At 42.2% G+C, this 18925-nt stretch overlaps 1 protein-coding gene across 1 annotated transcript in view; it reads right to left on the bottom strand.

Moving 5' to 3' along the window:
- Positions 1-18925, bottom strand: part of SIK2 (salt inducible kinase 2) — a 35975-nt gene that overhangs the window by 15157 nt on the left and 1893 nt on the right. The window contains 3 exon segments of the mRNA XM_054291491.1: positions 7601-7762; positions 12824-12887; positions 13690-13806. Of these exon segments, the coding sequence (XP_054147466.1) occupies positions 7601-7762; positions 12824-12887; positions 13690-13806 (343 nt within the window).

Here is an 18925-nt window from a genome sequence, read left to right on the forward strand (position 1 = left end):
GGTGACAAACGGGGCTCTGGGAGGGTGACAAACAGGGATGCTGGGAGGTGACAAACCGGGTTGGCATCAGGCTGTTGGTGCAGCTCTGAATGCTCTGAGGTGACAAACGGGTTGACATCAGGCTGTGGATGGAGCTCTGAATGTTCCCAGGGATGCTCTGAGGTGACAATCAGGGATGCTGGGAGGTGACAAACAGGGCTCAGGATCATGGATGCAGCTCTGAATGCTCCTGGGAGGTGACAAACAGGGCTCAGGCTGCTGGTGAAGCTCTGAAGGCTCCTGGGAGGTGACAAACAGGGTGACATCAGGCTGTTGATCCAGCTCTGAATGCTCCCAGGCCGCTGGAATGCTGACCAGCAGATCCCAGAGCTGATAAACGCTGTGGTTGTCACAGGCTCTGCTGAACCATCCCATTCACACCCTGTTTGTGCTGTCTGCGCTGCTCAGAGGAGCCAGAAAACCACGGGAGATCCCGCAGAAGCAGAGAAACAGAGAGAGGTTTAACAAAAAATCAGAAGAAGTCACCCTGGAGTTGGTTTGGGGCAGCAGAGCAGAGCTGGGGCTGCTCACACAGAGCTCTGGGGCACAGGACTGGGGGCTGCTTTCCCAGCAGCCCCTAATGCATCTCTACCTGCAAGACCACTCAAAAACGAAGCATTTTGGGGACAGTTTTGGTGTTTGGAGCTGGGACTGAGCACCTTGCAGTGCCCTAAACCCTGGTACGTGCAGAACCCGAGGTGTCCCAGCCCCGTAGTGCACCAGGGTCAGCACAGCCGATAGCCTGCAGGGCGAACCCTGGCACCTGGGCACCATCAAAGGCTGCTGCCAGCCAGGCTGGCTGCCAGGCAGGCTCTGAAGGTCAGGGTGTCACACGGAGCCCAGGGGTGTCACACGGGGCCCTGACGGGCAGCGACGGTGACGCCACCGCGGCCCAGGGACGTCACCGGGCCCGGCGGCCAAGGCCGGCTCAGATTCCAAACCCCTGCAGGAGCCAGGGCTGGAACAGCACAGCACAGCCCTGCTGCCCTCCCTCCTCATCCCCCTGCAGCTCCGCAAAGCCTTCAGCTGCCGCAACACAGGGGGGACAGCAGAGCCCACCCCAAATCCCCCCATCGCTCTGGGTAACCCCCAGCACGGCGTCACCTCTTCCCCCTTCCCTTTTTCCTTCATTTCCCTTTTCCACCTTTCCCCTTTTTTCCCCCTCTTCCCTTTTTCCTCCGTTTCCCTTCTTTCCCCTTCTTCTCCCTTTTCCCTTTTTCCCCCTTTTCCCTTTTTTTTCACCTTTCCCCTTGTTTCCCCTTTTCCCCCTTTTCCCTTTTTTCACCTTTCCCCTTTTTTCCCCTCTTCCCTTTTTTCACCTTTCCCTTTTTTACCTCTTTCCCCTTTCTTCCCCCTTTCCCCTATTCCCTTTTTCCCTTTTCTCCCCCTTTCCCTTCTTTTCCCCTTTCCTCCCTTTCCCCTTTTTCCCCTTTTCCATCTTTCCCCTTTTTCCCCTTTTCCCCTATGACAGCCAGACCGCTGCTGTGAATTTTTTTTTTATCATTATTCCCTTTCCCCCCCCCCACAGAACTGCCTTGGCCACGGTGACAATGCCTCAGGAGCATTTTGCCACCCCGTGCAGGTGTCCTTAAATCTGCTTTCTGCCCTCACTTATCTCGGATTTGTCAGGTTTTCAACATCCTCGTAGTGCAGATAAACATCAGGTTTTTATCTCAGAGCTGCAGCTCTCCCTCGGGTGCCACCCTCATAAATCTTCCTATCAGATTCACAAGTACAAGAACATTTATTTGTAAGCACAGCTAAAGAAAGCATGACCTGCTTGGGAGCACAAGGATTTCAAATCCTAAAAAAAGTGACATTCTCTGCCTGTCCAGACTGGGATTTAAAGCCACCTCTTTGGAGAAATCACCAAAAAGAAACATGAAGAAATCTGAGCAGCAAAAAGCCAATATAAGAGAAGCCTCAGGTTTATGTAATTATTATCATTAGATGATGAATTTTGTTACACATAATGGTTTTACTTCTGGTCACTAAAGACAAACATGAAGAAATCTGAGCAGCAAAACACCAATGTAAGAGAAGGCTCAGGTTTATGTTATTAATATTTTTAGATGATGAATTCTGTAACACTTAATGGTTTTAATTCTGGTCACCAAAGAGAAACATGAAGAAATCTGAGCAGCAGAAAGCCAATGTAAGAGAAGCCTCAGGTTTATGCTATTATTATCATTAGATGATTAATTTTGTGACACATAAAGGTTTTATTTCTGGTCACCAAAAAGAAACATGAGGAAATCTGAGCAGCAAAAAGAACAGAGCCAATGCAAGAGAAGTCCCAGGTTTATGTTATTAATATTTTTTAAGAGGATGAATTTTCTAACACATAAAGGTTTTAACTCTGGTCACCAAAAAGAAACATGAGGAAATCTGCGCAGCAAAAAGAACAGAGCCAATGCAAGAGAAGTCCCAGGTTTATGTTATTAATATTTTTAGATGATGAATTTTGTGACACGTAAAGGTTTGATTTCTGGACCTCAGGAGCAAGGACACATCCTGGAGGTGCTGCTGGCCCCTCAGAGCAGGAGAAGTGCAGAATCTGCAGTGCTGAACTGGCTGAGAGCAGCTCTTGGCTGGCTCTGTGTGACAGCACAGACGACTGAGCTTCATTAGAAAATCCATGAATGGGAGGCTGTGAATTGCTACCAGAAGGAGCAGCCACGGCCAGAGGGAATTCCTCAGCAGCCCCTGAGCCTGCAGTGCTGTCCTGTGCACCTGGACCATGATTTCCACACTCTGCCTCAGCCCTGCACCTCTAAAGCTCCAATTCCTTCCCTTTTCATGACCAATGGAACACCAGAATCCTTCCGATCTGAATTTCAGCAGCACAAAGCACTGCCAGACACCTCCTTTTTCATATAATACAGGAATTAAACCAGTGTTCTGTATGTCACCAACTGGCTCTTAGCTTTAAAAAATCCAGCTCTGCTCTGCTGTTGGACAAAATAATTCCCTGGGTGGGGGAGATCAGCATTATTTGTTAGGGGACACAACTTCTTGTGCTCACCCTTTTGTCTCCATTATTCTCCCACACAAATGGCTGGGAAACCATTTGTAAGCACTCCAGCATGGATAACATCCATGAAAACCCTTTCAAAGAAAAAAGAAATCAGGATTTAGCCAGGATCCTGGATGCTTGCTCCATGGGGCTTCCTCAATTTTTAATTACTGCACTGTCAGTTGAGTTGCCCCACTTTTTTGGAGTGGCCAGGATTCAGTTAAACACAAAAAAAATCATCAGTCTCTCATTCTCCCCCTTCCACTTTGCTCCTCTTCTGCCATTGCTGCTCTGTCACAGCCATTCTGGATCCAAAGTGGTCATTTTTAACCCCAAAAATGTCTCACTCCAGAGCAAACATCACTGATATTCGAGGGAAAAAATGTGCCAGCCCTCAAAAAAAACCAAAATGAAACAAACATATGCCAGCCACAGAATTCTAAAAGCACTGAAACTGGGCTCGTTACCAGAGGACTGAGATTATATAATGGAGTGATCTCCTTAACATTTCCCTGAATCTGCACGTTAAAATATAAAAAAAAAAACAAACAACAAAAAGCCCAAAAAAAAGGCCATCATTTGCAGCATTGTGTTCAGTTGAATAAACTCTGTGTTTGTGCAATCTGCAAATATTGGCTCTGCACAGTTGTGGTATTTGGTTTCTCAATCTCATTACCTCCTTCAGAATAATCCTGAATTTCGAAGGTATCATTTTTTCGAGCGCACATCACGCCAACGGAATCTGTTTTCCCCTTAAAAATGGGAAAAGCAGCCCGAGATTTCAGCCCCATGTGCAATGTGAGGAATGGCAGAGGCACTGCAGCTCCTGCTGAGCCTCCCGCAGGATGGCACAGCCTCTCCCTGGTGCCTCCAGAAGCCTCCCAGAAGGAGCTCCGGAGCTATAATTAATCCATTCTCCTAAAACGAGGAGCAGAACTCAATCTGCCTTGCCTTGCAGAGAGCCACAGGGAGCTTTTGTTGGAGGAGAAATGTGAGCCCGGCAGATAATGGGCACAGAGGTGCTGATAAAGGCAAGGTATGAGCAGCAAACCTGACCCACTTCAGGGGCCGAGTGCTGAGCAGCCTCTCCTGACGTCAATGCACATTTCCCTGTCCAGCAGCAGCTCCAGCCTCCTTCAAAATAACAGTCCCTGCCTACCTGGGCTGCTGCAAGCTGCAGGGAGCCACAATTCCCTGCAGCACCTCAATCTGGGGCTGCAAGGACAAAAACGGGAGCTGGGTCCCCGTTCTGGGCAGGTTTGGGTTTCACGGGTGGATCTCTGGCTGCACAGCAAAGGTGGAGCTCAGAGAGAGCTGAAATGCCTCAGATGATGCCCTCAAAAAGCAGCAAAACCAAAGGACACAGCACCAGGGCAGCTGCTGAACTTTGGGAATAACCAGGCAGAACTGCCTTGTCAATGCTAAGCACAAATTCCACTCACTTCTCAATGGACCTTCCCCATTCTCAATGGGTATTTCATCTCATTGATACCTTCAGTTTTCCTACTTACACTAACATTTAAGGGCTTTAATCCAAACTACCTCATATCTTTCACAAAATAAACCTATCAAAGCTCTCACCTCAAATTCTTTACTCATCCCCTGTTTGTTGCCCAGTTAGAGAGAAAAGATTCTTTAAATTCTGCCCCGTCCCTGTCCTTGTAGAGCAATATTAACCCAAAACTGGATTTCAGTCCAGCCTCAGGCATCAGAGGTGGCAATCTTATGAACCCACAGGTTTTGGGACATTTTTGAATGTTAGTTTATTCTCCTGGTGGCTGAAATACAGAGGTGACTTTGTGCATGTTTCAGTTGGTTTTAGTTTGACTAAACACTGTTGTATTCTTGAGGAGCAAAGGGCTTCAATAAAAGCCTTGGAAGCAGCAGAACAAACCAAGCGGCCCACTGGAAGCTAAGAAGAGCTTTATCAAAAGAATTTATCAGTTTTTGTGCTGTTTTTTTCAATTCCTACACGACCCGAAACCAGAGGAAAACCTCAGCTATCAGAGCTGGGATCCTGGCTGCCCTCTGTCCTTCCCCAGCCTGATAAATGAGCCATGAGCAAGATGAACAACTGGAAGAGGCTGTTCCAGGGATGTGCACAGACCAGATAACCCCAAAAGCCCCAGATAAACCCAGGGCAGTTCGTCATCCTTCTCCTCTGCAATGAAAATTCCAACAAGTGACTTGGCACAAATCACTGCAAAGCTCCCAGCAGCCTGAACTTTCCCCCAGCTCCTTCAGCAGCCAGGCTGGACATGGAGAGCTCTTATCAACCTGATAAGGACTGAGATCCATGGAGGAACCAGTTCATGGGCTCATTTACAGCCCACCTGCAATTAACTCTGTGCCACTGGAGAAGTGGAGCAGGACAGAGCTGGTGGAATCTCCTCATCCCATTTCCAGTATAGTTCTAATACATCATTTTCTTTTAATATAATATATATAATAAAATAATAAACCAGCCCCTCTGAATCATGGAGTCAAGATTCTCATCTCTTCCCATTTTGGGTTGCCTGCAAATTCCACAAGGCAGGAGCTCAGTCCAGCATGGAAAAATCAGGTGAGTGTGCAGGGAAATTCTGAAATTGCCCCTGGTTCACCTGGGAGCAACCAAGGTGGAGCTCCTGAGAGAGAACTTTAGGTCCAGAGCCTTTCCTATGGAAAAGAGCTGAAATTGCCCCAAATTATCACTTAAATATGAATTCCCAGTGCCAGAACAGCTCCTGGCTCTCCTGAGATGATCTCCCAAGGGATTTGCATCCCTGCAGTGCTCAGGACATCCAGGGCAGGAAAAGCTCTGGGTGCAGGAGCTGAGAGGTAAAGAACCAGAGGTCACTCTGGAAATCTGAATTCTTGTGTTAGGCAGGAGTTCAATCCTGGAATTCAGCAGGGAAAGAGCCAAAATTGCCCCAAATTATCACTTAAATATGAATTCCCCATGCCAGAACAGCTCCTGGCTCTCCTGAGATGCTCTGGAGGTAATTTCTCCCAAGGGATTTGCATCCCTGCAGTGCTCAGGACATGCTGGGCAGGAAAAGCTCTGGGTGCAGGAGCTGAGAGGAAAACAAGCAGAGGTCACTCTGGAAATCTGAATTCTTGTGTCAGGCAGGTGACTGGCAGCCCTCAGACTGAATTTGGGATTTATTCAGCATTAACTGGCCTGGTGGATCAATTATCTCAGCTATAACAGGAAAAGCACCCCAGAAATGGCAGCACTGCTGAACCCACCTGGGGAAGGCTCCACAACCCTTCCACCAGGCCAGAAATGCCAGCAGGGAAATGAAAAGGAAAAATAATCCAGGATGTTTCATCATTTCACCTTTCTCAGCCTGAGGAAAGGAAATTCCTTCTCTTCCTTCACTCCTTCCTTCCTGCTCCCCTATTATTGAAGGCTGGATCTCAACACTCCCCCAAATCAAGAAATTCTCTATTTTACCCATCTCCAGCCTCTCTGGGCTAAAGTCAGCATGGAAGGATCCATGGAATTGTAATGAAAATGATTTCTATTGCTAGCAACATCTGCTGTGTCTAAATTTATAATTAAAGTGAAATCATGCATGCAAAAAGGAACAAAAAAAAAATCAATAAGCTCCCATTCTGAGTTGTTCTTTTTTTCTTAATGTTGAAAGAAGTTATTTGATTAACTCTGTTTTAACCTGAACATCTGGCAGCTTTGAAGACAGCTACAAAAAATGTCTGTAAGTATTATAATGTCTAGATCTATTATAATGTCTCTATATAATATATATTAATAATATATTATATATATATATAAGGTCTGTAACTATTATGTCTCTCTATATATATAACTAATATATATTATATTAATAAAATATATATTATATATAATGTCTATAACTATTATAATGTCTATATATATCATAATGTCTATATATTATATATATAATTTATATAATATATGTTAATTATATATATTTTATAAATATAATGTCTATAACTATTATAATGGCTAGATACATTATAATGTCTATATATATTACAATGCCTATATATGTTATATATATTATTAATATATATAACAATACATATTAATAATATATATAATGCCTATAACTATTAAAATTTCTCTATATAATAATGTATGTATTATATATATAATTAATATATAAAATATATATTAATTATATATATATAATATAATATATATATAATGTCTATAACTATTATAATGTCCACATACATTATAATGTCTATATATATTACAATGTCTATATATTATATATAATTAATATATATATAATATAATTATATATATATTATATATATAAATAATATATATATAATATATATAAATAATAATATATATTAATAATATATATATAATGTATATAACTATTATAAAATGTTTATAATGAAATAATTTTTCTTTGTTTTTTTTTGTTTTTCTGGAAGTTAATATTGGAAATTTGGAGGGACTTTGACACCCACCATGGAAAAATTCATGTGGAAAAGCACGACGGAATCTCAGGCAGCACCAAAGGGGGATTTTATACAAAATTATATAAAAATCAAGTGGAATACCTGCTATTTTGATGTTCATGTTGTTGTCCAGCAGCAGGTTCTCAGCTTTGAGGTCCCTGTGCACGATTTTCCTGCCGTGGCAATATTCCACTGCTGACAGGATCTGCCAGAACTTGCGCCGCGCCTCGGCCTCGCTCAGGCGCCCGTGGCTGGCCAGGTAATCTGGGAAATACGAATAAACAACCCCAAATTAACAAATCTGCTTTAATCAGCCCGGACGGCATGCAGCAACGCTGATTTTTAATGGTTTCACCCCAAAAAATTAGCACAAGGAAAATCAAAGTTTTCCAGGCTCTTCATCTCACAGCTGACCCACCGAAAAAATGGAAAAAATAAGGAAAATTTTTCTTTCCTTTCATAGCTACCTGGTCAATATTTACATTTGCATAATATTTTCCTAATATTTCATATTTTTAAGAATATTTTCTTGGTAATCTGGGAAATAAAAGGAGCAGAACTCTAATAAATTAGGTTTAAATCAGGCTGGGCAGCAAGTAACAATTGTGAAACTCAGTGATTTCTCCCCAGTAAAATCAGCCTCCAGCTTGTTGTTCTCCCAGCCAAATCTCTGAAAAATGGAAAAAATAAGGAAAATTTTTCTATTCTTTTACAGCTACCTGGTCAATATTTTTATCATATTTTCATATATTTTCATTTGCATAATAGTTCATATTTTTCATAAGATTTTAATATTCCTTCTTCAATGGCTACCTGCTCAGTATTTTTTTACTTATATTATTTTTTTTACTTCTAATATTTTTACAATATTTTCACAATAGCACTCATGGAAATCTGAGAAATAAAACTGCAGAAATCAAGGAAATCAGGTTTAAATGGATTTAGGCAACAAGCTTGAAACTCAATTATTTCTTCCCAATAATCAGCACCAAGGAACTTCAACTTTCAGTTTGTTGTTCTCCCACTCAACCCTTCAAGAAAATGGGAAAAAAGAGGAAATTTTTCTCTGCTCCTTCTTTTATGGCAACCTGGTCAATATTTTCACAACCTGGGAACTCAAATCATCATAAATCAAACAATTCAGGTTTAAATGGACTGGGCAGCAAGCAACAACACTGAAATTTAATTTCTCCCAAATAATTAGCAGAAGGGAACTCAAACCAGTTTCCACCTTGTTGCTCTCCCACTCAACCCTCCAAAAAAATGGAAAAAAAGAGGAAATTCTTCTCTGCTCCTTCTTCTGCAGCTACCTGGTCAACATTTCCACAATATTTCCACACCACAATTCATGGGGAATACTTGGAATAATTTACTTCACCATCCTGAACACTTCAAACTTTAATTCCTCTAAAGTTTCCCATCACACCTCACCCTTTGAAGCCTCAGCAGAGGCTGTGTGATGGATAAATGTAATTTTTTTTAAATTTCTGGGAATAAAACCAGCAGCCCAAAGGTGCCCATGCCGACCTCTCTCTCCTCTCCACTGCGTCACAGGCACAGAGAACATTTTGTTTTCATATTTGATTACACTGTAAAAACCAATGGCAGCCCTGAAACCAAAACCTGCATTTATCCTCAGGAACAAAAACAAGGGGAGCAGCAGCAGCTGGCTGAGGGAGCAGCTTTAAAAACCCCTGTTTTGGGGGAAAAATCAGAAATTCAGGGCTGGGATGGGCTCAGAACACCCCAAAAATAATGCGGGTAATGGCCAAGGAGCAGCCAGAGCAGAGATTTTATTGGGATTAATTTTATGGTGATTAATTTTATAGTGATTAATTTTATCTTCTGCAGCACTTGTGCAACATCAGATCCCAGCAGCAGCACCTTGCCCAGCACAGCTCCAAACTTGCCTTGGTGATGGGATTTTTCCTTGTGTTTTATGGGATTTTAATTAAAACATTATTTAGGGGGCTTTGTTAGCCTGTGTTTTATAGGATTTTAAATTCAGATATCATTTAGGGGGCTGTGTTAGCCTGTATTTTATAGGATTTTTAATTCAGATATCATTTAGGGGGCTGTGTTAGCCTGTGTTTTATAGGATTTTTAATTCAGATATCATTTAGGGGGCTGTGTTAGCCTGTATTTTATAGGATTTTTAATTCAGATATCATTTAGGGGGCTTTATTAGCCTGTGTTTCAGAGGATTTGAATTAAGTATCATTAAGGATGCTCTGTTAGCCTGTGTTTTATAGGATTTTTAATTCAAATATCATTTAAGGGGCTGTGTTAACCTGTATTTTATAGGACTTAATTCACCTATCATTTAGGGAGCTTTGTTAGCCCGTGTTTTAGAAAACTTTTAATTCAAATATCATTTGGGGGACTGTGTTAGCCTGTGTTTTATAGGATTTTTAATTAAAATACCATTTATGGGTCTTTGTTAGCCTGTGTTTCATAGGATTTTTAATGCAGACATCATTTAGGGGCTCTGTAACTCTGGCAATATTTTCATTTCAACTCTTCTCTGTGGTCAGAGCTGGTCTGTGGGCGCTGCAGCTCAGCCCAGAGCTCCCACCCCAGCTCACACACTCTCAGCTGGTTTCACTTGGCAAAGCACAAGAACAAACAAAAGCCTGGCAGTAAGGGGAGATCATAATATTTGCAAGCTAAATATCACTCAGGCACAGAGTGACTGACAAATGATATGACAGCAAGGTGAAGTCAGATATCGAAGGCACAAACTCAATTAGCCCCGAGCTGTTAATCCAGCATTTGCTGGCAATGCAGCACGAGTTCATGGCAGGAGTGTCAGGGTAGGACGGTGGGGATGGATGGAGATGGGAGATTTTTTGAAGCCAGGGCTTGGAATTTGGGGTTTATTGCAAAGGGCCAAGTGCAGGGCCCTGCTGGAGGCTACCAAACAGGGTTTATTCCCATTATGACACAATAAATCTTCTTCTGGTTGTGGAATTTGGGGTTCATTGCAAAGGGCCAAGTGCAGGGCCCTGCTGGGAGCTGCCAGGCACAGCTCAGAGCAGGATGAGAGAGGGAGAGCAAGGTAAAGAGAAAGAAGGCAGGAGAGTGGTAAAGAGAGAATGAGAGAGTAAAAGAGAGGATCAGAGGGTGAGGTTCCCGTTACAATACAAGAAATCTTCTTCTGGTCTTGGAATTTGGGGTTCATTGCAAAGGGCCAAGTGCAGGGCCCTGCTGGGAGCTGCCAGCCACAGCTCAGAGCAGGCCCGAGAGAAGAGAGGGGGAGAGAGGATGAGAGGGTAAGAGAGTAGAAGGATAAGAGCATAAAAAGGTAAAGAGAGAGCGACATTCCCGTTCCAATACAATAAATCTTCTTCTGTGTTGAATATTCTAATTCTCACTAACCAATCTAGTACAAGATACAAATCCTGCAGCATTTCCATGCAGCCTATAAGAATCATTACATCACCATCCTGTGTTACATTTTAAACCCTAAAAACTCCTCTTTGGGCCCTTCTGCCAAGCTGCAGGGTCTGCTCTGACCCTTGGGCCTGTCTGCAAGCAGAGGGTGTTGTTCCATCAAAAGGGGATCACCTTCAGCAGCCACACCATTGCTTTCCAGTGGCTTAGCAAATAAAATATCTCAAAGCTTGCTTTCATTTCAATCTCACTTACAGTTTCCATATTCTCCAAATCTTTTGCCAGACAATCATATTGATAAATATTTCCCATTTCATCTTCCCCAACATTCATGCAGCCAAGCTGGCCTCGGCTTTTCTGGCCCTGCCAGGATTCATTGAGAGATCCCAAACCCAGAGCAAACCCCTGGCACTGGGATCAGCCCTGTCCCTCCTGCAGCGCCAGGGGTTGTGCATTAACCAGAGGGCAAACAGGGATGGGCACGGTGCCAGCCCTGGGCACAGCAGCCACTGTCCAGGGACCTGCTGGGGACACCAGGGACCCTGCTGGGGACACCAACAACCTGCTGGGGACATCAGGGACCTGCTGGGGACACCAACAACCTGCTGGGGACACCAGGGACCTGCTGGGGACATCAGGGACCTGCTGGGGACACCAACAACCTGCTAACCTGCTGGGGACATCAGGGACCTGCTGGGGACACCAACAACCTGCTGGGGACACCAACGACCTGCTGGGGACATCAGGGACCCTGCTGGGGACACCAGGGACCTGCTGGGGACACCAGGGACCCTACAGGGGACACCAACAACCTGCTGGGGACATCAGGGACCCTGCTGGGGACACCAACGACCTGCTGGGGACACCAGGGACCCTACAGGGGACACCAACAACCTGCTGGGGACATCAGAGACCCTGCTGGGGACATCAGGAGCTGCTGGGGACATCAGGGACCTGCTGGGGACATCAGGGACCTGCTGGGGACATCAGGGACCTGCTGGGGACATCAGGACCTGCTGGGACAGAGCCACAGCTGAAGCTGCTGCAGAGCCCTGGGCATCGTGAGAGGCTGGAACAGCAAAGCCACCCCAGCCAGGAAAGCTCCACATTTTCTACATTTATCTCAGCCTGCTGTCACCCTCTGGCTACACTTTTCTACAGCAGGGTTTGGGGTTTTTAAAAATTTTATTATAATTCTATTTTTAAAAGTATATAAAGATATATATAATTATATATATTTATATTGTGTAATAAATTTTTAATTTTATTATGATTCTCTATAAAATATTAAAATATATGTCTATATATTTCTATTGTATAATAATAAAAATATGTTTTAATAAAATAAAAATATTTTTTATTCTTAATAAAAATTAACTTAATTTCAGTATAATTATATATTTATATATTTATTTATGATTATATTATATTTATATTAATTTATTGTATATGTATTATGTAATACATATAATGTATATTATATATGATATATACTATAATATTATATATTATAGTATATAACATTATATATATAATTATCATATTATATATTATATAATGCCTATTGTATATATGCAGTCTATATGTATTATATAACACATATTGAATATATATAATAATGTGTATCATATAATACACATTATATGTATATGTATATAATTTTTATATAATTTTTTATTTTATTATAATAAAATAGAAGCCAGAAGTGATTTTGGATTCGCAGCCAAAGCAGCAGGATTTTGGCCCAAGACAAATCCCAGCAAAAGGACAAGAGGCAGTGGAAAACACTGAAACAGAGGAAATAGAATTTAAAACCAAAAGGTTTTTAACTCTGCAGGTGCACAGAAATATGAAATCTAAGAACAGACCCATATTGACACAGACACCAGGAGCGCACTGAAAAGCTGAACATGGAAATATTCTCCTGCTTACCGAAAATCTCCCCATTTTTGGCAAACTCTGTCACGAGGTACAGCATGCTTTTGGTCTCCATCACCTGTGGATGCAGAAATCACACATGAGGGCTCGTGGGAAGAGCCAAACAAGCCAAAAACCACCCAAAAGAATCTTTATTTTTATGGTTCTCTCCTAAAGCTGTGAAAGTTCTGCCTCACACCTGGAATTTCACAATCTTCGAAAGTGTACAAACAAAATAATCACAAGCTTCACTGAGAAAAACCCCCAAGTTGAAAAAGTCATTTCAGATTTCAGGACAATTTCAAGGTTTATTTCAACAACCTCAGAGAAACATTTCAGCAAGAACTTTGTGAATTTGATTTTGCATTTGATTTATGAATGGGCCTGAAAGTCCCAAGGGACTGCTCACAAATAAAAGCAAACCAGGGAGACAACATGAATTTTAAAAGTAAAATTTATCAAATTTTAATCATTTATCAAATGCATTTTTAACCAGGCACTGAAGGAGTGAGCACCACCCAAGCATCACCCTCTCTCCAAGTGCTGATCTTCAGACTTTATTCAAATATTTTCAGCCTCTCTTCTGCCACTTTTGTGTGGTGTCATTCATTCAGAAAGGAACTGAGATATTATCAAATAATAAACTGCAAATTTATAAATTTAGGCTCCATCTCTACCTGGCACATCAATATTTTAAAGACCAGTTTGATTTTTTAAATAGACCATTAAATTAAAGACTATTTATTTTTGAAATATTTTCAAAGTTTCTTCTGCATAAAATTAATTTAAAGCTGAACTGGTCTTAAGAGGGAACTTCATTTTTGTTCAGCAGAGCTAAGAGAGGGAAAAAAGGGGGAAAGAAAGGAAAAAAAAAAGCCCACCTGGTAGAGTTTTATGATGTGTGGGTGGTCGAGCATCTTCATGATCTGCACCTCCCTGTAGATCTTCTCCAGGTTCACAGCATCCAGCTGAGATTTGTCAATGATTTTTATTGCCACCTGCAGACCAAGAGCAAAAAATGAGGTTTAAAAACTCCCCCAAGGTGAGTTCACCCTTGTTAGGAAGGGGAAAATGCAGCCCCAGGTCACTGGAGGCTTTTTGGGGAGTTCTGAAATGCAAATCCCAGGCTGGAAAATAGAGCAGGGCAGCACTGGAAGGGTCTGGCGTCCCTCCAAGGGGCTGCAGGGATCTCACCCACAGCAACATGTGAAGGAAAGCAGGTTTTCAGTGAGAAAAAACTGATTTTCAATGAGAAAAAGCAGATTTTCCATGAAAAAAACCCCCAGATTTTCCATGGAATGGAAGGCACAGAACAGGTGAGAGAAGCCAGTGCTCCAGGTGCTCTTAAATCAACAATCTGCAGTGATCTAAATCACCTTAATGATGCCCATTTCTGGAGTCAAGGTGACAAATCTGAGTCCCACAAAATGACATTTTAGGAGAAAAACTTGGCTCCACGCAAACAATCCAAACCAAGGGGATCCATGCAGTTGCAGCTGTGAGATGTTTAATTAATTGAAATGCTGTTATAGAAGGGGATCTGCAGTTCATCCCTTCAGAGGAAAAACTCTGCTGAGGAATTCATCAGTCAAACCTCGGAAACACATCTCAGCTAATTCACAAAACACATCCTGGCCCTGCTGCCCTTGTTTTAACCAATAAATGCAAAGGGAAGATAACTCTAGATGCTGAAGGGATTAAAAAGCTCCAATAGGAGACATTTAAAGCTGAAACCAAGAAGAAAGTGAAAATTCAGCCCCTGCACATGCAAAGGGTAACAATGCCAAAGATGCTGAATATAGAAATGGTGTTTATTCAGCCTGAATGTCGCTGTGTTAATGCTGGAGCAGGAGCAAACAATGAGAGTCCCACTAATGCTTCCAGTGATGACAGAATTTCACAAACTCTTGAACAGGGGAGAGCGGCTGGAGACAGAAATCCAGGGGAGGTGAGCCTCATTATCTGCTGACACTGATTGCGGGCCCACCTGAGCTCACAATTAACTATTTATTGACCTCAGCTCACTCTGATTTTCCTTCTTTAAAATCTCTTTTATTTCCCCAACTCCCAGAGAAATGTACAACTCAAAGTGTGCAGGAAATTTGTCCATAAAATAGATATACCTGCTAATATGGATATACCTGTTAACACTGATTGTGGGCCCATCTGAGTTCACAATTAACTATTTATTGACCTCAGCTCACTCTGAATTTCCCTCTTTATAAATCCTTTTTATTTCCCCAATTCCCAGAGAAATGTACGACTCCAAATGTGCAGGAAATTTTTCCATAAAATGGATATACCTGCTAATATGGATATACCTGTTAACACTGATTGTGGGCCCACCTGAGTTCACAATTAACTGTTTATTGACTTCAGCTCACTCTGATTTTCCTTCTTTAAAAATCCCTTTTCCTTCCTCAACTCTCAGGAAAATGTAAAACTTTAAGTGTGCATGAAATTTGTCCATAAAATGGCTATACCTGCTAATATGGATATACCTGTTAACACTGATTGTGGGCCCACCTGAGCTCACAATTCACTATTTGTTAACCTCAGATCACTCTGAATTTCCTTCTTTAAAAGTCTCTTTCCTCAACTCCCAGGAAAATGTGCAACTCCAAGTGTGCATTAAATTATCCATAAAATGGATAAACCACAGCAGAGCGGCAGCTCCTCCACTCAAACGCAGATCAAACACCTCAGCTCATTCTGCACCTTCATCTTGCCAGGACCAGGGGAGGATTTTACAGAAGAACCACTTGAAAGTACTGAAAATGCAGCAAAGCCTTCCCAAGGATGTGGGGAGGAGCAGGGAACTCAGCAGCTCCTTCTGGAGCTCAGCTGTCTCTTGATGACAGGAAAAGGGCTGTAATTCTTAGAGGTGGAGAAGCTCCTTCAAGGCACAGAGCAGTTTCCTCTGTGAGAAGTGTGTTTTGTTCCTAAACATGCAGCTTGCCAACAATTACTGGCAACAGTCTGAAACAAACAACAAAAATCCCCCAAATTTCAAGATATAATGTCAGCACATCCTTCACCTGACAAGGAAAACCAAAAGGGAATTCCTGATCTCCCCCTGCCACCAGGTTTTGCTCCTTAAGGAGTTAAAATCCAAGGTAACTTTGCAGTTTTAATGGTTTCTTCTCATTTAAAAGCCCAAGGAACTGCACTTAGTTCTTATTTCCTTCCCCCTTCCACTGAGGGCCCAGGGAATGGGAGTTTGCTCAATCCTCCCCTGACATCTGGGAATTGCAGCTGCCAAGGAGTGAGGATGAAATGCTTGTCAAGGAAAGATGAAAGTTCTTCTGCTCCTCAGCTACTCCCACTGTCACTTTCCATTGTTTTTGTTTTATTCATTCAATTCTTGAAAGGAAAAACAAAGGCAAAAAGCAAACACCCAAACAAAAACAAAAAAACCCCCACCAAAACCACAACACAACCTCCTGTTACAAATTCACATTCAAACAGAGCTTTGTCCCTGCAGGTTACAGAAATTCAGATTTGTTAATGTTAATTCAGATTTGTTGTTTGTGGCCCAGGACATTCTTAAAAGAGATAAAAAGCATTAAAATTAACCAACACAACTTATTGCAGTCTGGAAAAACTCCTTATTTTACTGTGTGGCACAGGGAGCTGCTGTCTCTGCTGGAGTTACTCACTCTGCAAACACCTGAGCCCACCTGAGCTGGTGCCACAGATCAAACCAGGGCCTGCAGGCTCATTTTCCAGACTTTCTTCCAGAGAAAACCACAAATTCCCTGTAAGAGCAGCCAGGTGAAGGCACATCTGGGAGCACAGGAGAGCCAGCTTTGATTTTCCCTTGGGGAGCAGCGAGCAGAGATTGATTAATCTCTGCAGGGGATTAATCCTGGGGGAAGGGGTTAATTTAGGATTTAGGGGTGGGTTCCCAAACTCCCTGCTTTTTCCAAGCAGCACCTTCACTGCTCCAAACCTTTTCCATATTCCCTACATTCCAAACTTCCCTATATTCCAAACTTTTTCCCTATTCCCTACACTCCAAACCTTTACCAACTTCTCTACATTCCAAACCTTTTCTCTATCCCCTACACTCCAAATCTTTTCCCAATTCCCTACATTCCAGACCTTTTCCCCATTTCCTTAATTCCAAACCTTTTCCAACTTCCCTACATTCCAAACCTCTTCCCTTTTCCCTACATTCCAAATCTTTTCTCTATTCCCTACATTCCAAACTTCCCCACATTCCAAACCTTTTCCCTTTTTCCTACCTTCCAAACCTTTTCCTTATTCCCTACACTCCAAACCTTTTCTCTATTCTCTACATTCCAAACCTGTTCCAACTTCCCTACATTCCAAACTTCCCCACACTCCAAACCATTTCCCTATTCCCTACACTCCAAACATTTTCCAACTTTCCTACATTCCAAACCTTTTCCCTTTTCCCTACATTCCAAATCTTGTCTCTATTCCCTACATTCCAAACTTCCCCACATTCCAAACCTTTTCCCTTTTTCCTACCTTCCAAACCTTTTCCAACTTCCCTACATTCCAAACTTTCTCCATATTCCACACCTACTCCAAACCTTTTCCCAATTCCCTACACTCCAGACCTTTTCCCTTTTCCCTACACTCCAAACCTTTTCCCAATTCCATCCCCATCCCGTTTCACCGGAATCAAATCTCCCCACCTTCTCCCAACTTTCCCATTATTGTTCCCGTTCCCTGCTCTCCTCCTCCTCCTCCCCAGGACAATCTCTGCTCATTCCCACTCTGCCTCATGAGCAGGAGCTGCCCTGGGATCACAGGATTTGCCACACGGCCTCCACTCAAATGGCACCAAACGCCCAAACAAGGCAGGCAAAGGTCGGGTTCAGCCTCCCCTGGGAGGACTGGCACTAAAAAGGGTCAGGCAGCACCTCCAGTCCTCATATCTTTAATTAATTGATTTATTTCTAATATCTTTATCATTTAATATCTTTATCAATCCCCCTCCAGGTGGACTGGCAGCAAAAAAGGTCAGGCAGCACCTCTATTCCTACAATCTTTCTTTATTTTATTTATTTATGATATCTTTATCACCTAATATCTTTATTAATCCCCCCCTGGGTGAAGTGGCACTAAAAAGGGTCTATTCCTAATAGCTTGAATTATTTATTCCTGATATCTTAATCATCTGTTTATTAATTCCTTCTCTGAGTGGACTGCCAGTAAAAAGGGTCAGGCAGCACCTCTATGCCTACATATCTTTATTTAATTTATTTATTCCTGATATCTTTATCACCTAATATCTTTACTAGTCCCACACCTGAATGAACTGGCAGTAAAAAGGTTCTATTCCTAGCATCTTTTATTAATTTATTTATTCCTGATATCTTTATCACTTTTTATCTTTATTAGTCCCACACCTGGGTGGACTGGCACTAAAAAGAGTCAGGCAGCACCTCTATTCCTCATATCTTTAATTAACTGATTTATTCATGATATCTTTATCACTCAATATCTTTATTAATCCCCCCATGTTTCCCAACTTTCACACTTCTGTATGGTTGTTTAGAACTTGCATTAAATTCAAGTTCTGATTTCTGATTTTGTTTGCATACACTCCATGCTGTTCACCTGCTTCATGTTTGTTTCCATTTAATTTCCACCTCTGCTCACAATTTATGGCAACGATTTTATTTTCTCACCTGCAGTCCTTCCATAGAAAGGGTGGATTGTACACAATCCATAGGTGCTGCATTCAAGGTAATAAGAGCCCATCTTTTTTAATTGGATGGTTATTGGCTAGGCAGAGTTGTGTTAAAAAAAAGCAAATATTTTAAAGGTCAGAATCGTATAAAACACAATTTCAAAGTGCCAGTGCTAGAAAATCCCAACAACAAACAGGTTCTGAATCTAAAGGGTCCAAATCAAGAGATTCGGGAGAAACTTTGACAAGGAGCCCTTTTAAAACAGGATTTTAGCAAACCTCAGCAGCATCACAGCCCTGAGGGTGCACCAGCACAGCCCTTCCAGACCTAAAAACTGAATATTCTTCCACTGGAACTTAAGCAACAGTTTATATGAATCTTGAAATATGCAGACCCTTCAGGCTGGAGTCATTACCAAGCAGGATTTCCACTCTGGGTGCTCAGGGAC

This window comes from Melozone crissalis, unplaced genomic scaffold, assembly GCF_028551555.1.
Source record: "Melozone crissalis strain CALT ecotype California unplaced genomic scaffold, PUWL_Pcris_2 ptg000092l_1, whole genome shotgun sequence".
Classification (NCBI taxonomy): domain Eukaryota; kingdom Metazoa; phylum Chordata; class Aves; order Passeriformes; family Passerellidae; genus Melozone; species Melozone crissalis.